This window comes from Vombatus ursinus, unplaced genomic scaffold (genome assembly GCF_900497805.2).
Source record: "Vombatus ursinus unplaced genomic scaffold, bare-nosed wombat genome assembly UNPS02014768.1, whole genome shotgun sequence".
NCBI classification, from domain to species: Eukaryota; Metazoa; Chordata; class Mammalia; order Diprotodontia; family Vombatidae; genus Vombatus; species Vombatus ursinus.
The window spans coordinates 28,127,408-28,152,893 of NW_020954546.1; the positions used below are offsets into that span (position 1 = coordinate 28,127,408).

A 25,486-nucleotide genomic window follows, 5' to 3' on the forward strand; every position below is an offset into this window, starting at 1 on the left:
TCACATTTGAAAACCTAATGCTTCCAAGAGTTGGAAGCTGTTGCTGCTTTGGAAACTACTTTAGAAAACCCTTACCCTGCCTGCCACTTGTGTTAAAGCCTTTGTTTTAGTAATAGTGACTACAAATGAGGGCATTCTCATTTTATGAGAATGCCTCTGGCAGGTGGTATATGCCTGAAAATAGGATAGTTCAGAAGGCAAGTCAAAATCAGTCAATCAGTAAACATTTATTAAATGCCTACTTACTGCTCCGCACTGGGGCTGCAGTCAGACTAGTGAGACAGCTCCCTGCCCTCAGGGAGCTTACATTCTACAACTGAGTCTTTTAAGTGCATTCGGTTTGAACTATAACATGGATGGAAGAAAATCCTCTTTGGGGCAGAATTCTGCCAAGTCTAAGTCTTAGGAGCACAGGAATGGAGGCTTTACTTAGTGAAGCCTCTGTGAAAAGCAGCTGTTGTTCTCCCACGTACAGGACAGCTCTGTTACTAAAAACATGTTTGTACGAATAAATTGTCTCCATCAAACCCAGTTCTCTCATCCCCTGTTGATACGTGATTGCAGTGATCCTGGGGCTGCTGCCCATTCTGCCCTTTGCTGTTCTCTCCAGCTGGAGCAGCCCCTGCAACCGTGATGAGCGATACCGTGGTGGGGGAGACGGGACGGGACATAAAATTGTGCCGAAGGTGTTCCCCAACATGTAACTTGATGACACAGTTTCATGTGTTAAAGAGCTTTATATCAAGAGATAATTTTGTAAGGAGGAGGCCATTTAAGGTGTTTTCCTTTTCTAACTCTTCATTGTGGGGGTTAACAGAAGTAGGTAAGGAAATAGTCCATTTTAAAACAAAGTAGGGAACTCTTAAAACAAGATAGCTATTTGCCTTCTCTTCCCTGCTGGTGGGGTCCTAACCCCCCCCCCCCCCGCCCCGGAAATCCCCCTCCTTCATGGCTTAAATAGAACACCACCTCTGGTGTTGTAAAGCATTCTGGGGAAGAGAAGGGCCTGGCTTCACTCAGGAGGGTCTCAGCACAGTTTCCTCTTGATTTTATGCGAGGTGAGCCAGTTACTGGAGAAACTGAACTGGAGAGAGAGGCCATTGGTCAGTTGAGAATGCTTAATAACTTAGTCAGGACTTATTTCAGGAGCATAAAGTTGAGAATGTGGCCTCTGCATTCCACAAGTTGTCTATATTATTTGATTTCCTTTATGATCTAGCTTAGAGGGGCTTTATTCTACTTGCAGTGAAATTGTATGCTTGATGGCTTTGAAATTAAGATCTCTTTTCAGGACTCTTCTGCTTACTTCATGTCAATGACCTATTTTCTTTTGCATCTTATTTGTGCAAGTCAAGACCTGAATGTAAATGTTGCTTCCTGTCTTCTGGAAAGGGCTTCACAGGCCTGTTGTGTGGATGGGCGTCTGGAGGAATGAGAGCCTGGGTAGTTGTGGTTCCCTTTTACCCTTTGTCTTCCTTGAATTTAAGCCATGCACTAATCGCTCTGACCTCTTTGGTTTTAGGTTGTTAGCCAGAGATTCCCTCAGAACAGCATTGGCGCCGTGGGGAGTGCCATGTTCCTGAGATTCATCAACCCTGCCGTTGTCTCTCCCTACGAGGCAGGGATTTTAGAGAGAAAACCGCTCCCTAGAATTGAAAGGGGACTGAAGCTGATGTCAAAGGTGATGAATTACTTTGATGTTCGGCTGTCTTAATTTTCATCCTGTTCACTGGAAAATCACTTTCTTAACTTCCTAGCTAGTTTATGAGGTTTTCATTTTCAGGACTGTCTTTTGAATAATGAAAATGTATCATTTAGCTTTCTGTTGTTTTTCTTCCATTTATAGCATATTTGATCATGTATGAAGGCACTCTGCAGCCTGACATCCAAGGGGGTGCCTCACTGTGAGACCCTCTCTTAAGCAATTTGTTTGTGACACAAATGCTTTTTGTATGGTGATTTGAGGGTGTGTTTAAGTGAGTGAAGATACAGGTAGACTTATGGGGGTTTTTGCCTTGAAGGATGCTTGTGTTATGTGCACCATGCTATATGATGTAGTCGCCTATGTGAAGAAAACAGTCTGTAGACCGAGTACATCTAATGAATTGGAGGAAATGAATCAAAGTCTCTGATCATATGAAAAAGAAATAAATTTAGTGAGAAGTTTTATACAAGGAAATGCGCCGTTTTGATGTGGTCTGCATTGCTTGGTGACCTTTTTGTGTTTAGATACTCCAGAGCATTGCCAATCACGTCCTCTTCACAAAAGAAGAGTATATGAGGCCTTTTAACGATTTTGTGAAAAGCAACTTTGACGTAGCACGGAGGTAAGCAGCTAATTGTCTGTACCCTCCCCCAGTTCCTCTTCGAGAAATTTTAAAGCCTTATGGAAGTGCTGTATTTGTGTGCGTGTTTACATTCGTTCATTCATTCATTCGTCCCTTCCTCTTTTGAGATGAGAGAGTATGGTATACTGCAATAAGGCTCAGATTCCCATATAAGGGGACTTGGGTTTGAATCTCATCTCTGACACACCCTGGTTGTGTGACTCTGGGCAACTCCCTTGAACTCTTGGTGCCCCAGGCCATTCTCCAAGAGTTTCTTTCTTTTTTTTTAAATTTTATTTTTTAATTAATTTATTTAGTTTTAGTTTTCAACATTCACTTCCATAAGATTTTGAGTTTTAAATTTTCTCCTCCTCCCTCCCCTCCCCCTTCTGCAAGACAGTGTGCAATTTGATATAGGCTCTACATATACATTCATATTAAACATATTTTCACGTTAGTCATGTTGTAAAGAAGAGTTAGAGCCAATGGGAGGAACCACGAGAAAGAAGAAACAGAACAAAACAAAAAAAGAGAGCCAATAGTGTGCTTCCATCTGCCTTTCAGTTACAGAAGAAGGGCCAGGCTGCATTCATAGAGGGAGCATCCTTCTGGGAGTGCCTGGACCCTGAAATCACAGCCCTACTCCAAACCACTCTCTTCCTCATTTACCTTGAGTGTCTCATCTCTGTTCTGGGAGGAGCTCTTGCCTGCATCTTGCTTTCTTTTTCTCTTGCGGGGCAAATCCACAGCTATTTTGTTCTTCATTGTGTGATAGAGTCGGCCTTCATTATTTTACATTGATTTCCATGTCAGGACATTAAAAAATCAGAGTTGCATATTGACATTTGTAATTTACTAACAACACTTCAGGAAAAAAAAAACCACACACCAAACATTGGGCCTTTTTTCTCCCAATACATGTTTATTTATTTCACTAAATATTTCCCAATTACATGTAAAACATAATCTTAACATTAATTTAGAAAGAATTTTTAGTTCCAGATTCTATCCCTCCTTCTCACTCCTCTTCCCTTCTTGAGAAGGGAAGCAGTTTGGTATTGCTTATACATGTGAGGTCATGCAAAACATTTCCGCATTAGCCATGTTGCAAAAGAAAACACAGACAAAAAAAAAAAAAAGGAAACAAAGGAAGAAAGGTTAAAAAATACACTTCAATCTGTTTTCAGAGTTCATCAGTTCTCTCTCTGGAGGTGGATATCGTTTTTAATCATTGGTCCTTTGGAATTATCTTGGATCATTGTCTTGATCCAATTAGCTAATTCTTTTACAATTGATCCTTATTACAGCATTGCTTTTACTGTTTACAGTGTTCTTCTGGTTCTGCTCACTTCACTTTGCATCAATTCATAGAGGTCTTCCCAGGTTTTTCTGAAACCATCCCTGTTTGTCATTTCTTATAGCATAGTAGTATTCCATCACATATCATAGGCCACAACTCCTTTAGCTATTACCCAATTGATGGGTGGGCGTTTTTTTAAAGCTTGAAAAGTATATAGCTCACTTTTTCTCATAGTGAAGATCCTTACCTCTGCTCAAGTCTTATGACAAACTGAAATATCTCCTGTGCTCATTCTGAACATTTGATTTTGAAAGGCATATTTCCCTCCCTCGCTCCTTCTCAGTGAAGTGATTTATGGTATAATACCATAGCTCTCTTGTAGTGTGTGAACATAGCACAATACAAATGTGTAATGAACGTGTACTTGTAAGATTTTGAAAATTTTGCCACTGTTTGTATTTTGATAGATTTTTCCTTGATATTGCATCTGATTGCCCTGTAAGTGATGCCATAAACCACAGCCTTTCCTTCATCAGTGATGGCAATGTCCTGGCTTTGCACCGTCTGCTCTGGAACAACCAAGAGAAAATTGGCCAGTATCTTTCAAGCAACAGGTAGATTATCTGAATCACTGTCCTAATGAGACCTTTCCCTTTACAGTCTTAGAGCTGCGTTGACTCAGTTGTGAGCAGCTTGTCAGAGTTCATCTTTTGTTTGGTTAAGAGTTATGACTTGGAAAGAATTGTCATATCCCTTATACACAAAAGTTATTTTGTATGGAAAATAGATTATTTTGTGGACGATGAACCTAGTCTGTCTTACATATGTGCTCTTTGTCATGACCCTCCAGTCTTTGACTCGGAGAAGGCCTAAGGGAGTGGACTCAGTGGAGACGCTCTCTTGTTAGTTATCAGTCACTTGCTGAATCCCATTAGAATCTCCTGTGCCTCCAACCCCTCCCAGTTTGGCAGTGTGGCACCTCACACCAGGCTCCCTGAAAAACTTACCCAAGAAAACCCCAAGGAAGCACCTTGGAGCCGCCCTCTGGGTGACAAGTCCTAGCTGTCTTCTGCTCCCTTCCCTCTCCGACATGAGAATGAGGTTGCACGGTCATGGGGCTGTGGCTAGCAGCTGGGGCTTGGCCTCTCCGTCGCTCAGCTGCTTGACCTTGCTTATTTTGATCAGGCTTTATTTGAGGGTAGAAAGTCCCCAAACCTTCCAGATATTCTTTCCTCCTCAATGAATTATGAAGTGCTGTGCCTAGAGAGGCCCAGTCCTAGCTTTAACTTTGGAAGCAGCTCCCTCATCTGGGGCGCAGCTCCAGGTGGTAGATAGCTTGTTATGCTCAGAATCAGGAATGAGTTTTTACTGGCCTCAGACATTCACTAGCTGTGTGACCTTAAAGCAAGTCACTTGCCTTTCCCAGCCTCAGTTTCCCCATCTGATAAATGGGAATATTAACACATACCTCCCAGGTTTGGCATGAGGATCAAATGAAGTGATGTGAGTGAAATTTTTTGCAAAGTTTAAAGCGCTATGCTAATGTGAGTTACTCTTATTGTTGAGATTTTAAACGAGTGAAGTATTGCTAACAGTTTAGATTTAGAACAAGCACATTGTGATCCTATGATCTTTCTATGCTTATTTGTAGTTCTTGGTGGGTTTTTTCCTTTCATCCTTCTTTCGATTCTTTAATAGCATCTTCAAAGGCTGGTTAATTGCATTGTTTTATTTTAAAATTTAAATATATTTATCCACTTCATAAAAAGCAAAATTTTTGTCTTATGAAAAGAAAGTGACTGAAATTATATTAGGCAGTTTGTCAACAAGTAGGAACTTTTATGTGGGAGAAAATAACACAGCATAGGAAAGCCTTAAGGTGTTTTGCCAGCTAGAAAGGTGGATCCTGAAATAGGATGAGCAGTGGAGTAGGAATAAGAAAGCCCAGCTGTGCACAGGCTTGTATGTCTGTTATCACATGCCTCTGAAAAATGGAGAGTGAAAAGATGTATAATAGGAATGCAGGCTTTCCAGTCGCTGTATACTACTTTGAAACCTGAGTCTGAGTTTCCATTTTCTCCAGGAGACTGTCCCTAATCTCCCAATCTGTACTACCTTTTCTCTCTTAGGACTCAAGTAGCATCTCTTCTGTCATTTTCCCATTATTCAGTGTTTATAAAAATTTTAAAAACCAACAATACTACCTAACTTAATTTACTTATTTATTGTTACACCAATAAAGCTACTAAAGGGTACTTTGTAGAACAAGTCTTGTAACTGAATTCATCTAGAGGAGGGCTTCCTAGCCAGGGGATATGTTTGTTTTAGTATTTGGAAAACTGGGTATCCTTATTTTTAAAACATTATTTTAAATTTTTTTTTAATTTTAAAATTTTAAGAAATTTAAAATTTTTTTTAATTAAAATTTTTTTTTTTAAATTACCTTAAAAACATTATTCTGAGATAGACTCCAGGGGAGCAAAAGATCATGAGTCTCAAGGGAAATCATGGAGATGGCTTCTCAATTCTAGATCTGAATGTACTATAAAATAGTAGTCATCAACCGTTTTTGGTACTTTTTTAAAAAAATTGGAACAGATGAGGTAAATGAGACTCAGGAGGAATCCAGTATAGTCGCATGGTGTTTTGAGAGACTCACAGGCACCTACTGGTATAAGGTAAGGAGTCTCTGACAGAAATTGCTGGGAAAACTAGAAAGCAATATGGTAGGGATCAAGTTTAAACCAGCGTCTTAATTCACATACCACAAGCTCCAAATGGCTATACAGTCTAAACGAAAATTCTTTTGTATACGTCTCATTCTCCTCTTTTTAAAATCTGTGAGGCCATGAAGCATCTATTGTTAACTGAATTTACTTTGTATCACATAAAGAAGTGCTGAAAATGGTTTTTCATTATTCTAGTGCTTACTTTCAACAAAGTGCAGCGTAGAGATTTGAGACATCAGTATATACTAGTGACCATTGAGGTGTTCTTCACCAGGTGCATTGGCTTTGAGTACCAGCACCTACAAGTGTCCAAATGATCATCTTGGGCAGTTGTACTGGGAAGGCTTGAACTCTGGGATACAGCCTTCTCTAAGTTGTTTCTTCTCTCTAGAGATCACAAAGCTGTTGGAAGGCGACCTTTCGATAAGATGGCAACACTCCTCGCTTACCTGGGCCCTCCTGAGCACAAGCCTGTGGCCGACACACACTGGTCCAGCCTGAATCTTACCAGTTCTAAGTTTGAGGAATTTATGACAAGGTAAGCGAGAGGAACCATGGAGTCAGGGTGTGCAGTAGCTTTCTTCTTGTTGGACTGCATATCTGTGCATCTAAGCTATCCTCAGAATGCCTTCATTTTGGAAAGGCTTCCTTGACCTTTATCTTCTTGTGACACCAGGTGCCCATTTTCAGAGACCCCAGTTGTATTATATGTAATCATTTTAAATTAATACTTTGGAGAATATGTGATTTCTTTGACTTTTATTTTAAAAAATTAATTAAAATAAATTTTGTTTCCTTCCTATCCCAATGTTGAAAGGGGAAAAAAAGTTGCAACAGATATCCTCAGTCAAGCAGAACAAATTTCCACATCGGCTGTGTCCAAATAACCTATGTCTCAATCCACACCCTGCTCCATTCCATCCCCGTTCAGGAGGCGGGCAGCCAGAGGCTTCATTCTCCATCTTCTGGAGTTGTGCTTGGTCCTTGTGTTGATCAGAGAACTTAAGACTTTCAAAGTTGTTGGTTCTGACAGTGTTGCTGTGATTGCACAGATTATTCTTCTGGTTCTGCTCCTCTTTACTCTGACTTGGTTCACCCAGGTCTTCTCAGAAATCATCCCATTCATCATTCTTACAGCAAATTAGTCTTCCATTGCAGTCATAGGCCGTAATTTGTTCAGCCATTCTCCAGTTAATGGGCATCCTCTCAGTTTCCAGTGGTTTGGGGTTTCAGTGACTTGAATATCTTCTTCAGTGCATATCACATTCTTGCCATGTTGTTTCTCTTTCTGGTTCATTTTTGCCATTATTTTCCCTTAAAGTCCGCAGAGGATCTCTCCAGTGAATTAGAGAACTTCCTTTTGTTTTTTCAGTATCTAAAGGATGCCCATAAACCATTGGGTCTTAGTTTTTGAAATGTAGCTGGCTTACCGGCATCCCCAAGATTTGGCTCCCCCATCGTGCCTTTTAAAGGGTTTTCTGCTTTAGTCTTTCATGGTTTCATGGGGGCACCTTGTACTTCCAGTAGTCTGCTGGCAAATCATAAGTTCTGGCAGGTCCTCCTGACCTGGAAAAGCCCTGGTATCAGCCTGGTGTGAAAGTTCCATGAAACCTTTGTATAACCTCCTTTTAAAGAAGGACAGCACAATACACAATTCTTGCGGAGACATAACTCATGACTTCCCAAAAGGTCTTGGCTAGTGATCCAGTGCCTCTTGAGGCTGTTTGATCGATTACATGAACCCTGAGGAAGAAGGCTTTGGGATATTGGACTTTGCTGAATCCTCTGGAGGTGACATTTGTAGTGCCCTATACGTCACAAATGGTCAGTAAACATGTGTATTCAATGTTTCTGTGATATGAATGAAAGGCGTTAAAGCAGAAACAGAAACATCTCTCAGATGTGCGTCGGGAACTATTTCTGTTGATCCAATAAATTGTACACTTGGAAACTTACCTTTTAACCTGAGGATTATGTATTAATATCCTCAGAGTTCTGGGGACTGTCTTCCACAAATAGATGGTGGACTTGAGATTTTGATGTCTCAGGGGACTGATTCCATGACAACCTTTGACCCCAACAGATTTTTCTGTTAATTTGCTGCATCTGACATATTTACTCCATTTAAGAAAGGTTTTCCTCTATGTGAGTTTTCATATTACATAAACGAGCATCTACAGAGGACTAAAACATAAAATGTTATTTCTTCTTAAATAATCCTCGAGGACTATGGTCCCTTAGCAAAATCACTTTGAGTACCTCAGACATGTGCCAGCTCTCGAGTCACAAACACACACACACACACACACACACACACACACACACACACACACAGAGTCTCGTACTGCCCCCTGAATTCCCCACTTTCCTTTAGGTAGCAACTGTTTTCCTGTCCCCAAAGATGAGTCCTTGGGTCCATGCTAAACCTTGTTCCTCAGTTAGCTCAGAATGTCTCATCTCATTTGGGCTCACTCACTTCTCTAGGAAGTAGCCAGGAAGGCCTTCTCTAGAGCATCCTCTCCTAATTTCCTTCTTTTGGCTGCTGAGACATCTGGATGGATAAAGAAGTGATTTAAAAATAGGACCCTTGAGTCCTCCAGACTGGCTCATTAATTATTTGAGCTGTTATTGCTGTTTTCAGGCACCAGGTACATGAAAAAGAGGAGTTCAAGGCTTTGAAAACATTAAATATCTTCTATCAAGCAGGCACTTCCAAGGCTGGAAATCCCGTTTTTTATTATGTCACACGAAGGTAAGGCCACTGCATTTTTGTTTATCTTACCATGATTTTAAAAGTAAAATTACTTGCTGATAGAGAGACTGTAAGTGTAAGTGGTATTAAAAGTGATGGCTTTTGTCAAGAGCTGTGGGGGACGTGGCCCTGGGTGGGTGTGTGAGTAACTTAGGGAATCATCGGAGGGCTGTGCCTGCTGATGTCTCTCCTTGCCTTTGGACTTTGGACTGTGTCTGTTGGAAACCCACTGTTGGCTGATGATTGCCTCATCCTGGGTCAGTTGCAATGCGTACACATGTACCGCTGGCATTGTTCCTTACTCTCACGTGGTGCCTGACCATTACTCATTCGACCGCTTCCCCAAAACAAGCCATTTGTTCCATGCTTACTGTTTGTGTGAGGCCCTCTGCCAGGCCCCAGGGGCAGACACAGTGACACCTCCCCGGCCTCCCAGAGCTTTTCTTCTCCTGGGGAGGTGCAGGGCATTCACAGGTGAGGGCGAAGGGGCGGAGGACAGACCCAATGTGGCTGGAATGTTTGGGCAGAGAGAGAGAGAGTAGGAACAGCTGGGAGCATCTGACAAAACACTGTGGGGTGCACAGCAGAGAGCAGAAGAAACAAATAGAAAAGTGGGAATCTTCTTGTGAAGAGGTGACAGGTGAAATTAGCAGAAAAGTGAACTGCCACTGTGACTGTTGGATCCCAGCCACCCAAGGGGCGAGGCTTATCCAGGATACTCCCCTGACCCTTTTAGAAGCCCTGGGAACTGACCATCCTCATGCCATCCTGCCCACCTGCCTCCCGAGCTGTTTTCCTCTGGGACGCTGTTTTCTGTCGAGCTGTGTAGTGGGAGGCTGGGAGGACAGAGGGACGGAAGGTGACCAAGCCCCACCTTTCCCTGACTCGTTGCCATGCCCTGGGAAGCCTGGAGGCTGAGGTAGTAAAGGCTTCCCGTCTCAAAACCATCTCCTGCACACATTCTGTCAGTTAGAGATTGAATTGGGTCAATAGAGGTCGTTGTGAGTTTAGGGAGGAGAGTGGAATGAGGGAAGGGGAAGTTTGCCAATGATAATCCCAAGTTGTTCACAGCCTTTGATTTGGAAGGGACTTCAGAGGCAGTTGAGGGCAACCTTATTACCTAGAATCCCTTGAAAACAGAACTTCTTCACCTTTTTAGTGTCCTGGCCTCCTCTGGCACCAGTCCTCAGAATAACGTTATTAAGTTATTGAAGGAGATGCGAAATATCAATAAGAGTAATTTTTCTTCCCTTCCAAATTCATGAACCCCCTGAGCTCTTGGCCAGGGAAGGAGTCCGTGATTAGAACCTCTGTTCTAAATCATTCCATCTATGTTCATTCAGCTTTTTCTTAAAGGCTTGTGGTAGGGCCTACCTACTGTTGCCAAACCGATCTGTCCCATTTTGGATAGCTCTGATGGTGAGGAGTTTTTCCTTAATATCAAGCATACTTCTCTATGGCCAGGAACTGAAACACAGAAATCAATAAACCTCAAATAGGAGCTGTTACTTTCCCTTCCGTCTCAGGGTTTCCTCCCATCTTCCAGAGTTTGGTCTCTGTTAAAACAAAAGGTCTTCCATGTGAAAGTCTCTTGAAGGCAGAGACACTAAATTTATCCTGTATTTTTTATTTTTAAACAACTTGTTGTTGATATCTTTAGTTTTTTTTCATCACCAGAATTTCTCCCAGCATTTCTTCTCCTCCCCCCTCCTAAAGAGCTATCCCAGATGACAAATATTTTAAACAAAGAAAGAAAAACAGGAAGAGGAAGAAAAAAACCCAGCAAAATCAATCCATGCAAAAACGTCTGAAAAGACATAGAATGTTCCATACCTGCAGACCTCCCACCTCCGAGAAGGAGTCAGATGGCTGGCTGTGTGCGGGACAGGGGTGAGGGGGGAAGACGGACGGGGACGGGTCTTCCCCTATCTTTCCTGAGGGGTCATACTTGTTCATGAAAATTTGGCAGCGTTTGCTTTTGATTGTTTTACGGTCGTGTCTTGTATTTTTCAGGAGCGGTCGGTAATGATTGAAATGTCATTAAACAGACTTCCAAAAAGGGGGAGGGTTTATATGTTTGTGCAAAACCATTTGAGCGCCTGGCTATGGAAGTAAATGAAGAGTTGATGGGTTGGAGAAGGGGCTCGGCAGAGTGTCGGTGCCAGAGCGGGGTGTCCAGATTTTGTTGTTAGTTACGTCCAGCTCTTGGTGTCCCTGTCTGGGGGTTTCTTGGCAAGGATACTGGAGGGATTTGCCGGATGAGGAAACTGAGGCACACAGGGTTAAGTGACTTTCCCAAGGTCACATAGCTAGTAAGTGTCAGAGGCCAGATTGGATCTCAGGTCTTCCTGATTCCAGGTCTGGCTCCTGGCAGGGACCTTCTGCATCGGTAGCAGAGGGAAAGGCCTTGTTGATGAATGACCTGGCTTTTGAACCCTCAGTCGCCACAGGCACATTACTTAAGCTCCCTGACACCCTTTTCTCCTCTGCAGAATGGGGATGGCTCTTTCTAAATGCCCATCTCGCAGGCATGTTGCTTCAGGGTCGCGTGAGGTAATGTGTATGGAGTGTTCTGTAAACTTTAAAATGCCATCATCTCAAAGGGAGAAACCATGATTTTTTTTTGTAGCTGTGGATTGCTTTCTTGCCCAGGCCAGTGAGCGCCCTTTGGGTATTTTGGGGAGTTTTTTTCTTTCTGAGGTTGTCATAATTAAGATATAAATTCAAGTGTGAGTCTATCTCTCTCTCTCTCTGTGTCTGTCTGTCTGTCTGTCTCTCTCTCTCTCACACACAGACACACACACACGCACGCACATGGTTAAAAATGTTATGAACTAAAATGTGATAACACCAAGAATTTCTTCTATTTTTTCTGCCCTTATTTACGTTGTGCCCATTTATGATTGGGCTCAGTTTTATAAACATGAAGACAATCAGCATCTGGTTTGTGATTGCTTTTTAATGGAAAACCATGAGGAAATTGAAAAAAAAGAAGAGATTTTCCCATCCATTCACTTAGCATTTATGGAGTAAACACTCTGTACAAGCTATCAAGTTACTTAACTTCCAGAAACAACCAAGATATTAAAAGTACATTAATTAAAGTATGGTGGTGGTAATTCTTCAGTGATTGAGGTGAAGTAGAGATGAATGCTTTCCATTTTGTAGAAATGACAATGAAAGGACCAAATTCAGAAAGTTCATTTCTCTAATCCACAAAGGAGCGGGAAAGGCACCAGGAAGAAAAGAAATGGAAGGCTGTCCATCACCCTGAGGGCAGGACTGCTGTTTGGAGGGGTATTATGGGTGTGATTGGTTGGAGTTGCAGTCTGAGGCCTCAAAGTACTGTTGGCTTGGGTGGCCTGAGGAGCCCCTCCTAGTGCAAGCAGTAAGCTGATCAGCCACCATGGAGACACCATCTTCTTCCCTGTTTCAACATAATACAAATGGATGCCAATGTTTATTTTCAAAGAGCAGGCAAAGAGCGGCTCATAGATCGTCAGTTGCTTGACTGTTAATCTTTGCCTTCCAGTCAATGGTCTAGCGAGGGTTTTTTCCCCCTAGTTCTTTCTAGGAGGGAACTGCAAACTTTGCTATTTTTACTTCAAGCAAGGAGAGGCGTAAGAGGAGTTAGGGGGTAGGAAGAGGCCCAGCGACCCAGCAAGGCTAACGGGGAGGGAAGGAGGCAGGCAGCAGGTTCCTGTTTTAGTGGCAGTCCCCTGTATACTCTTTAAGGGGCTGCTGAAGCCCAGTGGAGATCCCACCGCTTGTTAGGGGCAGAGTTGGAACTAGAATCCAAGCCTTTTGATTCCTGTTCCAATATTCTTTAAGAGACTGATGATCCCCGCACAAGAAATAAGTAAAGATAAAGAAATGTGATTGTTAGGCCTTTCGTTAAAACAAAGAAGCAGTTGACTTTATCTTGCATTGTTAAAAATGATAATCTGCCTCTTTGGTCAAATGCAGAGCTATGTCTATTTTCTTAGGAGAGAACATTTTTAAGGTCATAGTCAGAACTAAAGGACTGAGAAGGTTTCTTTACCTGTTGATAACTTTATTTTTCTTTTGAAGATTAGAAACAAGGCGTCTTTTCTGTCCTTCACTGGTACGTCTGATTTCTCATTCCTTCCCAAGCTGCTTAAATATCATTTGGTAGCTGGTGACACAGGGGACTTGCTACTGGACAGAAAGCCCTCCAGTAGGAAACTCTGTTTACTTTTCTCTTGTGTAGTATTTTCCAGAGCAACAGATGTCAACAGATGGAGTGAAGCCGGAGATCAAGGAGTTCAGATGAGTTTATAGTCTTGCAGAAAGCTCCCAGTTTATTAAAAAGACCCAGTTTGTTAATCTCCAGACCCATTTGCCCAATAGTCCTTAGGAATGTACCTTTTTATTGACTCTTACTAGGAGAACACCTTATATTTGATAGTCAGTTTTATTAGTTTAAAAAAAAAATCAAATTCATATGTCATTTTAGGAGGAAAACATTGTTTATATTTCTTGTTAAGATTAATGTTCTACCATAGTTGTTTCAGGATTTGAACATAGTTCAGGAATATTCATGCCAAAATTAATTTCTAATGTAACTGATTAATAGAACCTATTAGAAAAATGAATCCAGGCTTATTAATGTACCTCTAGTTCTGTGATGAAAAGATACACAAAGCATTGATACATTCATGAGGCAATTCTTTTATTTCCTTATTTTAAAATACCAACCCACTTAAGAGTTTCCACATTGGGACAACTAGCTAAATTCTTTTTTTCTCCAAAAATTGTTTAATTTAAAAAAAAAAATGCTGGGTGTGGGGAAAGGGAGAGGACCATAAACCAGGAAGGTGAGTGCAGTGTGCTACGTTGGCAAGCATTTTACACTTGCGCTGGTGTTAGCATGACAAAGAAATTTCTAAAACACGTTCAAAGTAATATACAAGTCAGGACATGTTTCTGCTTTCCTCTGTCACTTTTTTTTTTTAAACATTTTGGCTTGGCAGAACTTTGCAAGCTTAATTCAGTTCAATTAAGTTAACATTTTATTTTATTTTTCTGCCTTTAATTTCAATTTAATAGTTTATTCTTTTCCCCAATTACATCTAAAAACATTCTTTTAAAATCTTTTTTTTTTTTCCGGGCAAATTTTGAGTTCCAGATTCTCTCCCTCCCCCCATTGAGAAGACAAGAAATTTGACATATGTTATACACATGTGGTCATGCAAAGCACATTTCTATGTAAGTCATGCCTTGAAGGAAAACACAGATTAAAAAAAATCAAGAAAAATACAGAAAGTAAAGAAATGTGTCTTTGATATGCATTCAGGCTCCTTTGGAGATGGGCAGCACCTTTCATTATAAATCCTTCAGAATTGTCTTGGATCGTTGCTGTCAGGAAACATTTTGTTAAGCGCCCTATATGTGCAGAGGAGACAAAAGATAACTGATAAAGTCATGCTTCTGGATAATAGCTTCCATTTATATGATATTTTTAAGATTTTCAAAGATTTCACACTAATCTTGTGAGGTAGATGGTATACTTTTTATGGATGAAGAAGCTGAGGCTTAAAGAAATTCAGGGAATTCTGATGGGGGAAGAATAAATAAATAATAAATAAATAAAATAAATAAAAATAAAACAATAAATTTTTTAAAAAAGGAATTAGGGGAGTTAAATAAATTAAACAGAGGATAGGGAGGTGTGGATTGGTTCTGTTTTAAGGATTTAAAGAAGAAGAAAAAGAGAAGGGAGGGTCAAAGGAGGGATGCCTTGGCATAGACAAGGGGAAGGGCAGGGTGGAAATTGCTGTTTCTCATAATTTGGGTGTGTGAGAAGAATGCACAAACATGGAGGGAAGGGGGGGTGGGCATCCAGTGAACCTTCCTCTTATCTCAAACAAAGGAGGATCAAACACAAACACATACGTAGACAAAGAATTTGGCATAGAAATACCTGGACCTCAAGAGTAAAATAGGTGGAGGGGAGAGCACTGGTTAAGAAGGAAGATTATACCAGGGAAGGAAGAAATTACAAGCAAAACATACCTCCTGATCTTATATGGGGGATTAAACATACACATATCTGCGTTCTCTCTCTCTCTCTCTCTCTCTCTCTCTCTCTCTCTCTCTCTCTCACACACACACACACACACACAGAGCAAAGAATAGGAAACTAAGGGGAAGCCTGTTAATCAGAAAATGACTTTACAAATTGTGGTATAGGAAAGTAATGGAACATTATTGTGCCATAAGAAATGACCAAAGGAGATGCATCATTTCAGAGAATCCTGGATAGTATAAACTGATGCAGAATAAAGTAAACAGAAGCAAGAAGACAATTTATACAGTGATAACAACAATGTAAAGAAAATCACCTTTAAAAGACTTAGGAACTCTGATTAGAACAGTGACCATGCCACCTGTCCAGATACCACTGATGAATCAAGTCATCCTTAGGGCACAAGTGATAGACTGACTCATGGTGCAGAAAGAGACATTCCCTTTTGGATATGGCTACTGTATGGATTCATTTTGCTTTCCTATGCTGTTGTGTTATGAGTAGTTCCCTCTGCTCCCCAGACCACCAGTTTACTTGGAGATAACAAAGGAAGCTCCCCAATAATTATGTTTAAAAAGAAGACCATTGAAATGCTTTTATAAAGTATTTTATTTATTTTGACATTTGCATGTAAAAACAATTTTTAACATTCTTTTTTAAAAATTTTGAGTTCCAAATTCTCTTCCTTGCTCTCTCCCCTCCCCCATTCCTGAGATGGTAAGCAATTTTATATAGTTTATAAATGTTGAGTCATTTCAGTTGTGTCCAACTCCCTGTGATCCCATTTGGAGTTTTCTTGGCAGAGATACTGGGAGTGGTCTGCCATTTCCTTCTCCACCTCATTTTGCAGATGAGAAACTGAGGCAAACAAAGTTAAGTGACTCGCCAGGGTCACACAGCTAGTAAGTGTCTGAGGACATATTTGAGCTCAGGTCCTTCTGAGTCCAGGTCCAACACTTTATCCACTGCATCACCTAACTGCTGCAGGCTATATATGTGTAATCTGTGACTTTTTTACATGACATGACTAATATGGAAATATGTTTTGAGTAGGTTTTATGTGGTCATGCAAAACATATTTCCATATTATTCATGTTGTGAAAGAAAACGCAGGGACTCCCCCCCCCCCCCCCCCCCCAAAATAAAAGTGAATAAAAGTATGCTTTGATGTGCATTCAGACTCCATCATTCTTTCTCTGGAGGTAGATAGCAATTTTTATCATTAAGTCTTTCAGAGTTGTCTTGGATCACTGTATTGCTGAGAACAGTTAAGTCATTCACAGATGATTATCACACAATGTTGCCGTTACTGTGTAGTTCTCCTAGTTCTGCTCACTTCACTTTGCATGAGTTGATGTAAGTCTTTCCAGGTTTTTCTGAAATCATCCTGCTGGTCATTTCTTACAGCACAGTATTTCATCACAATCATATACCACAACTTGTTCAGCCCATTCCCCAGTTGATAGATATCCCCTCAATTTCCAATTCTTTGCCACCAGTTAGAGCTGACAGAAATGTTTTTGTACAAGTAAGTCCTTTTCCCTTTTTCAAAAAATCTTTTTGGGATACAGACCTAATATGGGTGGTATAAGTCACAGAAGAGAACAGAAGGAAGCTAAGACAAGAGAGACAGTTTTGAAAGTAAAGTGTTGAATTTATTTTTTACTTTCTTTTTTTTTACTTTTTCAAAAAAGTGAGCAGTATGAAATTAGTCATGGTTTCATGTATAGCCCTCTTTGTATCCTGTTGTGTTTATGGAAATGCTCCCTCTTTTATTGCTTAGTTTAAGAACGTAAATTCATTTCCAAAAGGATGGACATGTTATCTAATGAGCGTTTTTGCTGCCTCTTTTTTCTATACAAAATAAGAAGGAACTTTATTGTCACTTAGCTGTCCCAGCAATCCTCATAGCTACGAGTAGTTTTCCTGACACATTCTCCACACATGGGGCCGTTTCAAGCTGCTTTGCATGCAATCCTTCCAGTGTCTTTTGACCACATCGCTGGCTCCCTTTGTCCCAGTGTTTCTCCTGTCAAATAGGACTTTTCACAGTTAGGATTTCTGTAATCAGCCTGAAGTGAGCATGCAGTGCTATTGTAGTCACAGACATGGTCTTTGGAAAAAGTGGTTTTTTTTCTTACTAAAGCCATGTAATTTTCTTTGGAAAAATTCTCTTGTCAAAGAAAAATGTACTTTTGAAGATCTCAAGCATATAGACAAGCAAACAGGAGCCCCGTGATAGATATCGTAGTTGGCTTTTCTGGTTTAGACTTTATATTTTCCTGACCTCCTGACTTGCACCTCCAGCTGCCTCACCGCCTTCTCCACTCAGCTTGTCCAAAACAGAACACATCCTGTCCCGTCCTGTCCCCCCCCCCCCCCCCCCCCCCCCCCCAGTACCGGTACTCTGGAGGTACAGTTGAGCAGTCCTCCTGGATTCCTCCCTGTCTCTCACTCCCCATGTCCAGGTTGTTGTCAAGGCCTGTCAGTTTTGTCTTTGCAGCATGCCTCCATCTCTCCCCTGACTCTGCCACCCCCTAGAGCCAGGCCCTCTCTCACAGTCAGAGCCATCTTCCTGAAGTATAGGTCGGATCATGTGACGCCCTACCCCAGACCCCTACTCAAAAACTCCTGTGGCTCCCTGGTTCTCCCAGGATCAAACACAGAATCTTCCGGCATTCAAAGCCCTTCCCAGCCTGTTCCCCTCCCACCTTTCCCGTCTTCTTCCTCCTTCCTCCTCCCCCCCACATACTGTGCAGTCCTTGCTGCCCCTCGAACTCCACCCTGTGTCTCTTGGCTCTGGGCATTTTCTCTGGCCTTCCCTGATGCTTGCAGTGCTCTCCCAGCTCTTCTCCACCACCTGGCTTCCTTGGCCCCTCAGATTTCTTTGGGCTCTAAATCCTTGAGCTTATGAGAGATAAAATAAATATTGTTACTTTTAGCATACTGAAAGATTGCTTCATTTAGTGTTTTTACACTTTTTGTTCAGGTCCATCAGCATTGTGAAGACATGCCTCTTTTGTCATAATCCTGGGCCTCCTGGGGGGTCCTGCTGGCCAGTTTGGCCATGCATCCCAGCAAACGTGCACCAGTCGAAAGTGACCCGCGTCTGCCCCTGCTGTAGTAGAGAATTACTGTGTTGCATTCACTGTCAGTGGCAGTGAATCTCCTCTGTCTCATTTTTATTTACTATTTATTCACTGAAAATGTGGATGCCTTTATGCAGGAGTGAAACTTAGCAAGTAGCCAATCATTGCATACAGGCATCTTGCCCCACCCCCCTCTTCCTCTGGGTAGGAATGACCACTTCCATGCTCATCACAGAAGGCACTATTCCAGATTGCACAATTCCTACGTAGAAGAAAGTTAGTTTTTTGAAGCAGACATTGAAAACCTCATTGTACATCTACTCATAGCTAGGGTTCTTTTCTCTTGTATAGGAAAGGAATCCCCACCAGACTATAAGGCAGAGAACAAGCATTTATTAAGCCCCCGCTATGGGTCAGGCACTGTGATAAGCACTTTGCAAATGTTATCACATTTGATCCTCTTAACATTTCTGGGAAGTATGTGCCTTTAATATTCCCATTTTACAGTTGACAAAACTGAGGCAAGCAGAGGTCTCAAATTGCTTCAGAGTCACAGAGCTATTAAATGTCTGTGGTCAAATTTGAAGTCTGTCCTAGGCTCAGCATTCTATTTACTGCACTACAAAGTGGACTCAGTTTGTTGAGCCGTGTTAACTGGACTTCACATGGTCATCAGAGGCTAGGAAGAAATGTAGGTTGGTGCTTTAAGTCAAATGAAGGAAGTAAAATTCTTTTCTTTTCTTGGTCACTGCTTGTTTGACTCTGGCACAGGAAACCCTTTGTGGTGTTCAGTGACTAAGCGCTAAGAGTTCGTAGCTGTGACGCCTGTAGCTTTGTGCTCAATTGCCTGTGGGCCCCTGATCGTTTGGACAGGTGAAGCTTTGATGGGCAGATTTGAGGTTCTTTCCTGTTAGCCTTCTGTGTTCTGGCTGCCTTCCTTTTTTTACTCTATGTGTGTGCGCATGCCTGTGTGTATCTGTTCAGTCTCAGAGAAAAGCCATCCTTCAATACTTTGCACACTCTTTCTTTAGATAAATATTTAACAAGCAATTGAACCCTTGCAGAAGTATTTGCATAGTTTAGAACTGTGGCTTTGGACAATGGTGTGATTGTAAACACAAGAGAGGCAGCATTTCCTGGTAGTAAGCCTTCCCGCAGATACCTTCAGAACGTATCAGAAACCTTAGGAGACCTTGGCAACCTTGGGTAAAGGGTTTTAAAAAACCATCAACAGACTCTCATTGGAAAAATGACTCTGAAACCTCACTAGATCATTTATGGTTTTTGATGGCCAAGGTACTTCATAATAAAATATCTTGGATTTTTGTTTTGTTATTCTGAACTGGACAAGCACGAACAAATATGAGTATTTCCATATACGATTTAGCATCAGTAAGAAAAGGATTATCATGTGTGAGGCCAGGAATCTCTGTTATCAAAGAGCCTGTTTCTGAATATAAAGTGTCCTGCGTGTCTGAGTTTCCTTCCGAATCTCCCCCTACTGTTTTCTGTGCCTTTATTAAATGCTTCAATGTTCGTTTTATTCCCATTTTTTTTGGTATTGCTGTCACTCACTTCCCCTCTCAGCATAATCAATCAAAGCAAATCCAAACATTGGCCGTCTTGGAAAGCATGTCTCTCATGCTGCCCTCCTAGCTCATCACACCTCCGTCAGGAGGTCTACAGCGTGTCAAGGTCCCTACCTTGGTGTCATAGATGCTCGTTGCATTGGTCAGAGATTTTAAGTCTTCCAAAGTCAATTTTCTTTACAATGTCGCCTTTTTAATTATTGCCCTCCTAATCTACTCCACTCTGGATCAGTTAAGCAATTTATATTTGAAGGAATTAAGGAAAAGTATTAAGTTCTTGGACTGAAAGGGGACTATGTTCTTCTCAAGGCTCAGAACTCTTCTTCCGTTTTAGATTTTAGCGGTTACCCAGGAGTCCTCATGCCCTGGGAAATTAGCATCTTAGCTTGATTGCTTTTTTTTTTTTAATTTGGTAATTTTTTATTTATTTTTTTGTTTTCAACATTTACTTCCACAAGATTTTGAGTTCCAAATTTTCACCCCATCTCACCCCTCTCCCCACCCCAAGATGGCATGCATTCTAAATACCCCGCCCCCTAGTCTGCCTTTCCTTCTATCTCTCACTCCTTTCTCTGATCCCCTTCCCCTTCAATTTTCCTGTAGGGCAGGATGGATTTCTGTACCCCATTTCCTGTATTTCTTATTTCCCAGTTGCATATGAAAACATTTTTTTTAAACATGTGTTTTTAAAACTTTGGGTTCCAAATTTTCTCCCTTCTTCCCTCCCCACCCACCCTCACTGATAAGGCAAGCAACTCAATATAGGTTATACATGTGCAGTTATGCAAAACACTTCCATAGCGAGACAGGCCGTGAAAAACTAACTCTATTTCCCTTAATCCTATCCTGACCCCTGCATTTGTTCTATTCTTTCTTTTGACCCTGTCCCTCCTCAGAAGTATTTGCTTCTCATTACTCCCTTTCCCAATCTGCCCTCCTGTCTATCAATCATTCCCCTACTCTCTTGTCCCCTTCCCCCCCCATTTTCCTGTAGGGTAAGACAGATTTCCATACCCAATTGAGTGTCTATGTTATGCCCTCCTTAAGTCAAATCCTATGAGAATAAGATTCACTCATTCCTTCCCCCTTTCCCCTCCATTTTGTAAGAGCCTTTTCTTTTCTGTTTTTTTTTTGTAGGATAATTTACCCCATTCTACCTCTCCCTTTCTCCTTCTCCTAATATATTCCTCTCTCACCCCTTAATTTTATTCTCCAGATATGACTCCTTCATTTTCAACTCACCCTGTACCCTCTGTCTATCTATATCTATATGTATGCACATATAATTTTTTCCCCTCCAACTCCCCTAATACTGACAAAGGTCTCATGAGTTACTAATATCATCTTTCCACTCAGGAATGTAAACAGTTCAACCTTAATAAGTCTCTTGTGATTTTCTCTTTCCTGTTTACCTCTTCATGTTCCACTTGAGTCTTGTATTTGAAAATCAGATTTTCTATTCAGCTCTGGTCTTTTCATCAAGAATGCTTGAAAGTCCTCTATTTCACTGAATTACCATTTTTTCCCCTGCAGGATTATACTCAGTTTTGCTGGGTAGGTGATTCTTGGTTGTAATCCTATCTCCTTTGCTCTCCGGAATATTATATTCCAAGCCCTGCAGTCCCTTAATGTAGAAGCTGCTAAATCTTGTGTTATCCTGATTGTGTTTCCGCAATACTTGAATTGTTTCTTTCTGGCTGCTTGTAATATTTTCTCCTTGACCTGGGAACTCTGGAATTTGGCTACAATATTCCTAGGAGTTTTCCTTTGGGGATCTTTTTCAGGCAGTGATGGGTGGATTCTTTCAATTTCTATTTTGCCCTCTGGTTCTAAAATATCAGGGCAGTTTTCCTTGATCATTTCTTGAAAGATGATGTCTAGGCTCTTTTTTTGATCATGGCTTTCAGATAGTCCAATAATTTTTTAAATTCTCTCTCCTGGATCTATTTTCCAGGTCAGTTGTTTTTCCAATGAGATATTTCACATCGTTTTCTAATTTTTCATTCTTTTAGATTTGTTTTACAGTGTCTTGATTTCTCATAAAGTCACTAGCTTCCAATTGCTCTATTCTAATTCTTAAGGAAGTATTTTCTTCAGTAATCTTTTGGACTTCCTTTTCCATTTGGCCAATTTTGCTTTTTAGGGCATTCTTCTCCTCATTGGCTTTTTGGACCTCTTTTGCCATTTGGGTTAGGCTATTTTTTAAGGTGTTATTTTCTTCAGCGTTTTTTTGGGTCTCCTTTAGCAAGCTGTTGACTTGTTTTTCATGATTTTCTTGCATCACTCTCATTTCTCTTCCCAGTTTTTCTTCTACTTCTCTTACTTGCTTCTCAAAATCCCTTTTGAGCTCTTCCAAGGCCTGGGACTGATTCATATTTTTCTTGGAGGCTTTGGCAGTAGGAGCTCTGGCTTCATTGTCTTCTGGTTGTATGTTTTGATCTTCTTTGTCACCAAAGTGAGATAATAGTCTGACTCTTTTTGCGCTGCTTACTCATGATCCCGGCCAATTACTTGAGTTTTAAACTCTTTGTTAAGGTAGAAGTCTGCTTCCAATGTGAAGAGTGTACTGTCCCAAGCTTCAGGGGTTTGTACAGCTGTTTTCAGAGGTACTTCTAGGGAAATTTTCAGTTCTTCCGAGGTGGTATGATAAGGGGCGAGGTGTTTGCTCTCCACAGCCATTAACAAGCTCCTCCATGCCAGCACTCCTCCTCGCCCCAGGACCCCTCCTCAGAACTGTGACCCAGATCCAAGCATGGGCAAAGCAAGAGATTTCTGCCTCAGCACTGGCAAAGAGATCCCTGCAATTCGCCTCTGATCAGCCACTCGATTCCCCCTCAGTCTGTGGGCCGGAAGCTCAGGAAACAGTCGCTGCCCGAGGGCACGCTCAGGACTTGTGGCTGTGAGCTCCTCTCTCACCGCAGTCACAGACTTTTCCCACTGACCTTCCACGTTGTCTTTGACGTTCCTGGGTTGAGAAGTCTGGAAACTGCTACATTTGCCTGGGATTCAGTCCTCTGAGGCCTGCTCCAGGGTCACTGTGGCCTGCGCGCCCATGCCACACTGTGCTTCTCTCCCAGCCCAGGGTGATATTCCTTTCTGATCAACCATCCAGGCTGTCTTTGGCTGGAGGTTTGTTTCACTCTATCTTTTTGTGGGTTCTGCTGCTTTAGAATTTGTTTAGAGCCATTTTTTTAGGTATTTGGAGGGCTTTGGGAGAGAGCTCAAGACAGTCACTGCTTTCCCTCCTCCATCTTGACTCCCCCCCCCCCCCCCCCCCCAGCTTGATTGTTTCAAAGAATAAATAATGACTTTATGGATTTTAGGGTATATTGTGTCCAAAATTAGTTCAAGGTATTATGGATAGGTAAGGGAGGAGAATCTGTATGCAGTGTGTGTGTGTGTGTGTGTGTGTGTGTGTGATGTGATTCACATATACAGGTATCAAGGTGTGTGTGTATGTGTGTATATATTTACACCTACCCCTTGATTGAGTCTCCAGTATATTAGAAAGTTTGTCTGTTTTGACCTTTTTGTGGAGTGTGTTCCTACAAAGTTGTTTTCTCTTAAAGACTTCAATTGAGATCACACCTTTCAGAGTGTAAAACAAAGTAATTTGCCTGACAAATTAGCACTCAGCAACCGTTGTTTCCATTCCTCAAACACTTTTCTGTGCTGAAATGCTTTCAGACAGCAGGACATGGGACGCCGTCCTTTCCTTGCTGGGGAGCCTTTTTGGAGCTAACACCACATTGCAGGAATTGGTTTCCTGTGTAATTTCAACATGACAATTTGCTAAGAAGATTAGTTTTTTCATGCTTTTTGTAAAATGTGATAAAAATGGAAACCTTGAGCCTAGCTTTTCCCCTTCTGTTCCTTCCTGTGGTCCCCGTTCTTCCTTCTGTTCCTTTGAAGTCTTTCTCTCTTCTTTCTGAACCGTGGGGACTGCTTTATAATGGAGGGAACTTGCTAAAAATCTAGACGGAAGCAGCTAACTTTGGAGCATCTTGCCTTGTTGGTCTGTTTCAGTTTCATTCACCCTGTTTCCTTCTGTTTGTTCAGGATTAATAAGGATGGACCTGTTCCATTATTCCCTTCTGGAGCCAAATACCTGGAGTGAGGGCGACCTTGTCCTATGAGGGCTTATTAGTGGACATCGTGCAATGCCTTTTCAGCATGGCTCATACACGTTTAAAATTTGAGACAGTTGATAAAAGAATACAAAATCAGTGTCCTTAGGGGTGCTTAAAATGACTTTAGCCCATATATATATATGTATATATTTTAAAATCTGGTTTAGCCATTATTTTATGCAGTGCTAATTTGTGGATATTGTTTTTTCAGCTTCATAGTATCATAAAATTTAGACTGAAAGGTCAACTAGTGCAGTTCATTTTCATAAATGAGAAAGCTGTGGCCCAGAGGGATTAGGTGACCCACTGAAAGGTCTGCTAGTTTTCCCCTCCCCCTTCTTCATTAATCTCTTGGCTTATGGTACTTGCCCTCTAGCTGATGATGTCCTGCATGTTAATTCTTCTGTGCAATTCATGCTTTTTCATGGATTGCAGCCTGTTCGCACCTACTGTGCGCCTCTCCATCACCCCCTTCCGTCCTTTGGAGACTGACATTTTATGACTGGACCAAAACCAATCACTGTAGTCAATCCGTCAATCAATAAACATTTGTTAAGCTCCTGCTTTGTGCCAGGCACTCTGCTAAGTGCTGAGGATACAAAAAGAAGCAAAAGATAGTCCCTGCCGTCCCCATACAGTAGGGAGGCAGCAGGCAGGCAAACATGGAGCAACAAGCCGCATGCGGGATAAGCAGGCACTGGAAGTGAGAGGGCTTCCTGTAGAAGATGGGATTTTATTGGGGATTTGAAAGAACCCAGCAGGTGGAGATGAGGAGGGGGATCATTGCGGTTATAGGGGACAACTGAGAAGATGCCTGGAGCTGAGAGGTGGAGTTCTCGTTCATGGAACAGCCAGGAGGCCAGTGTCGCTGGATCCAAGAGTACGTGTTGAAAAGTAAGGTGTAAGGGGCAGCTGGGTGACACCGTGGATAGAGCTCTGGCCATAGAGTCAGGAGGACCTGAGCTCAAATCTGGCTGTAGACACTTGACACTTACTAGCTGTGTGACCCTGGGCAAGTCACCAAAAAAAAAAGTGTAAGAAGACTGGAAAGGCAGGAGGAAGCTGGGTTACAAAGGGCTTTGAATGCATAACAGAGCATCTTATATTTGCTCCTAGAGACTATCATAGGGAACCATGGGAGTTTATTGAGTTGGGGTTGTGTGTATGTTTGTGACATGCTCAGACCTATGCTTTAGGGAAATCACTTGAGTGGCTGAATGGAGGATGGACTGGAGTGGGGACAGACCCACCAGCAGGCCTGCACCAGGTGTGGGGCTGTGTAGCAGTGTCAGAGGAGAGAAAGAGGCATGTTTGAGAGATGGTGTAGAGGTGATATCGACAGGCCTGGAGAACAGATTGGATATGGAGGGTGAAAGGGAGTGAGGAGCCCAGGATGACTCCTGGAAGAATGTTATTGGCTAGGTACTGCAAGGGATAGAGCACTGGACCTGGAGTCAGGAAGACCTGAATTAAAATCTGGTTTTAGACACATAAGCTGAGTGACCCTAGGCAAGTCCCGTA

General features: G+C 41.8%; 1 protein-coding gene and 1 long non-coding RNA gene across 15 annotated transcripts in view; one reads left to right on the top strand and one right to left on the bottom strand.

Annotated features, from left to right (window-relative positions):
- The window catches only part of NF1 (neurofibromin 1), a 246,780-nt gene that overhangs the window by 136,833 nt on the left and 84,461 nt on the right, over positions 1 to 25,486 (top strand). For all 14 annotated transcript variants that reach the window (XM_027862574.1, XM_027862586.1, XM_027862578.1 and 11 more), the window contains 5 exons: positions 1,523 to 1,681; positions 2,230 to 2,327; positions 4,095 to 4,241; positions 6,748 to 6,894; positions 8,998 to 9,108. In XM_027862574.1, the coding sequence (XP_027718375.1) occupies positions 1,523 to 1,681; positions 2,230 to 2,327; positions 4,095 to 4,241; positions 6,748 to 6,894; positions 8,998 to 9,108 (662 nt within the window). The remainder of the gene's footprint in view (positions 1 to 1,522; positions 1,682 to 2,229; positions 2,328 to 4,094; positions 4,242 to 6,747; positions 6,895 to 8,997; positions 9,109 to 25,486) is intronic.
- Positions 12,048 to 13,229, bottom strand: LOC114043447. The gene is made up of 2 exons (XR_003569105.1): positions 13,151 to 13,229; positions 12,048 to 12,535 (listed from the first exon to the last, which is right to left on the bottom strand). It is a non-coding gene; the product is annotated as an uncharacterized LOC114043447 (long non-coding RNA).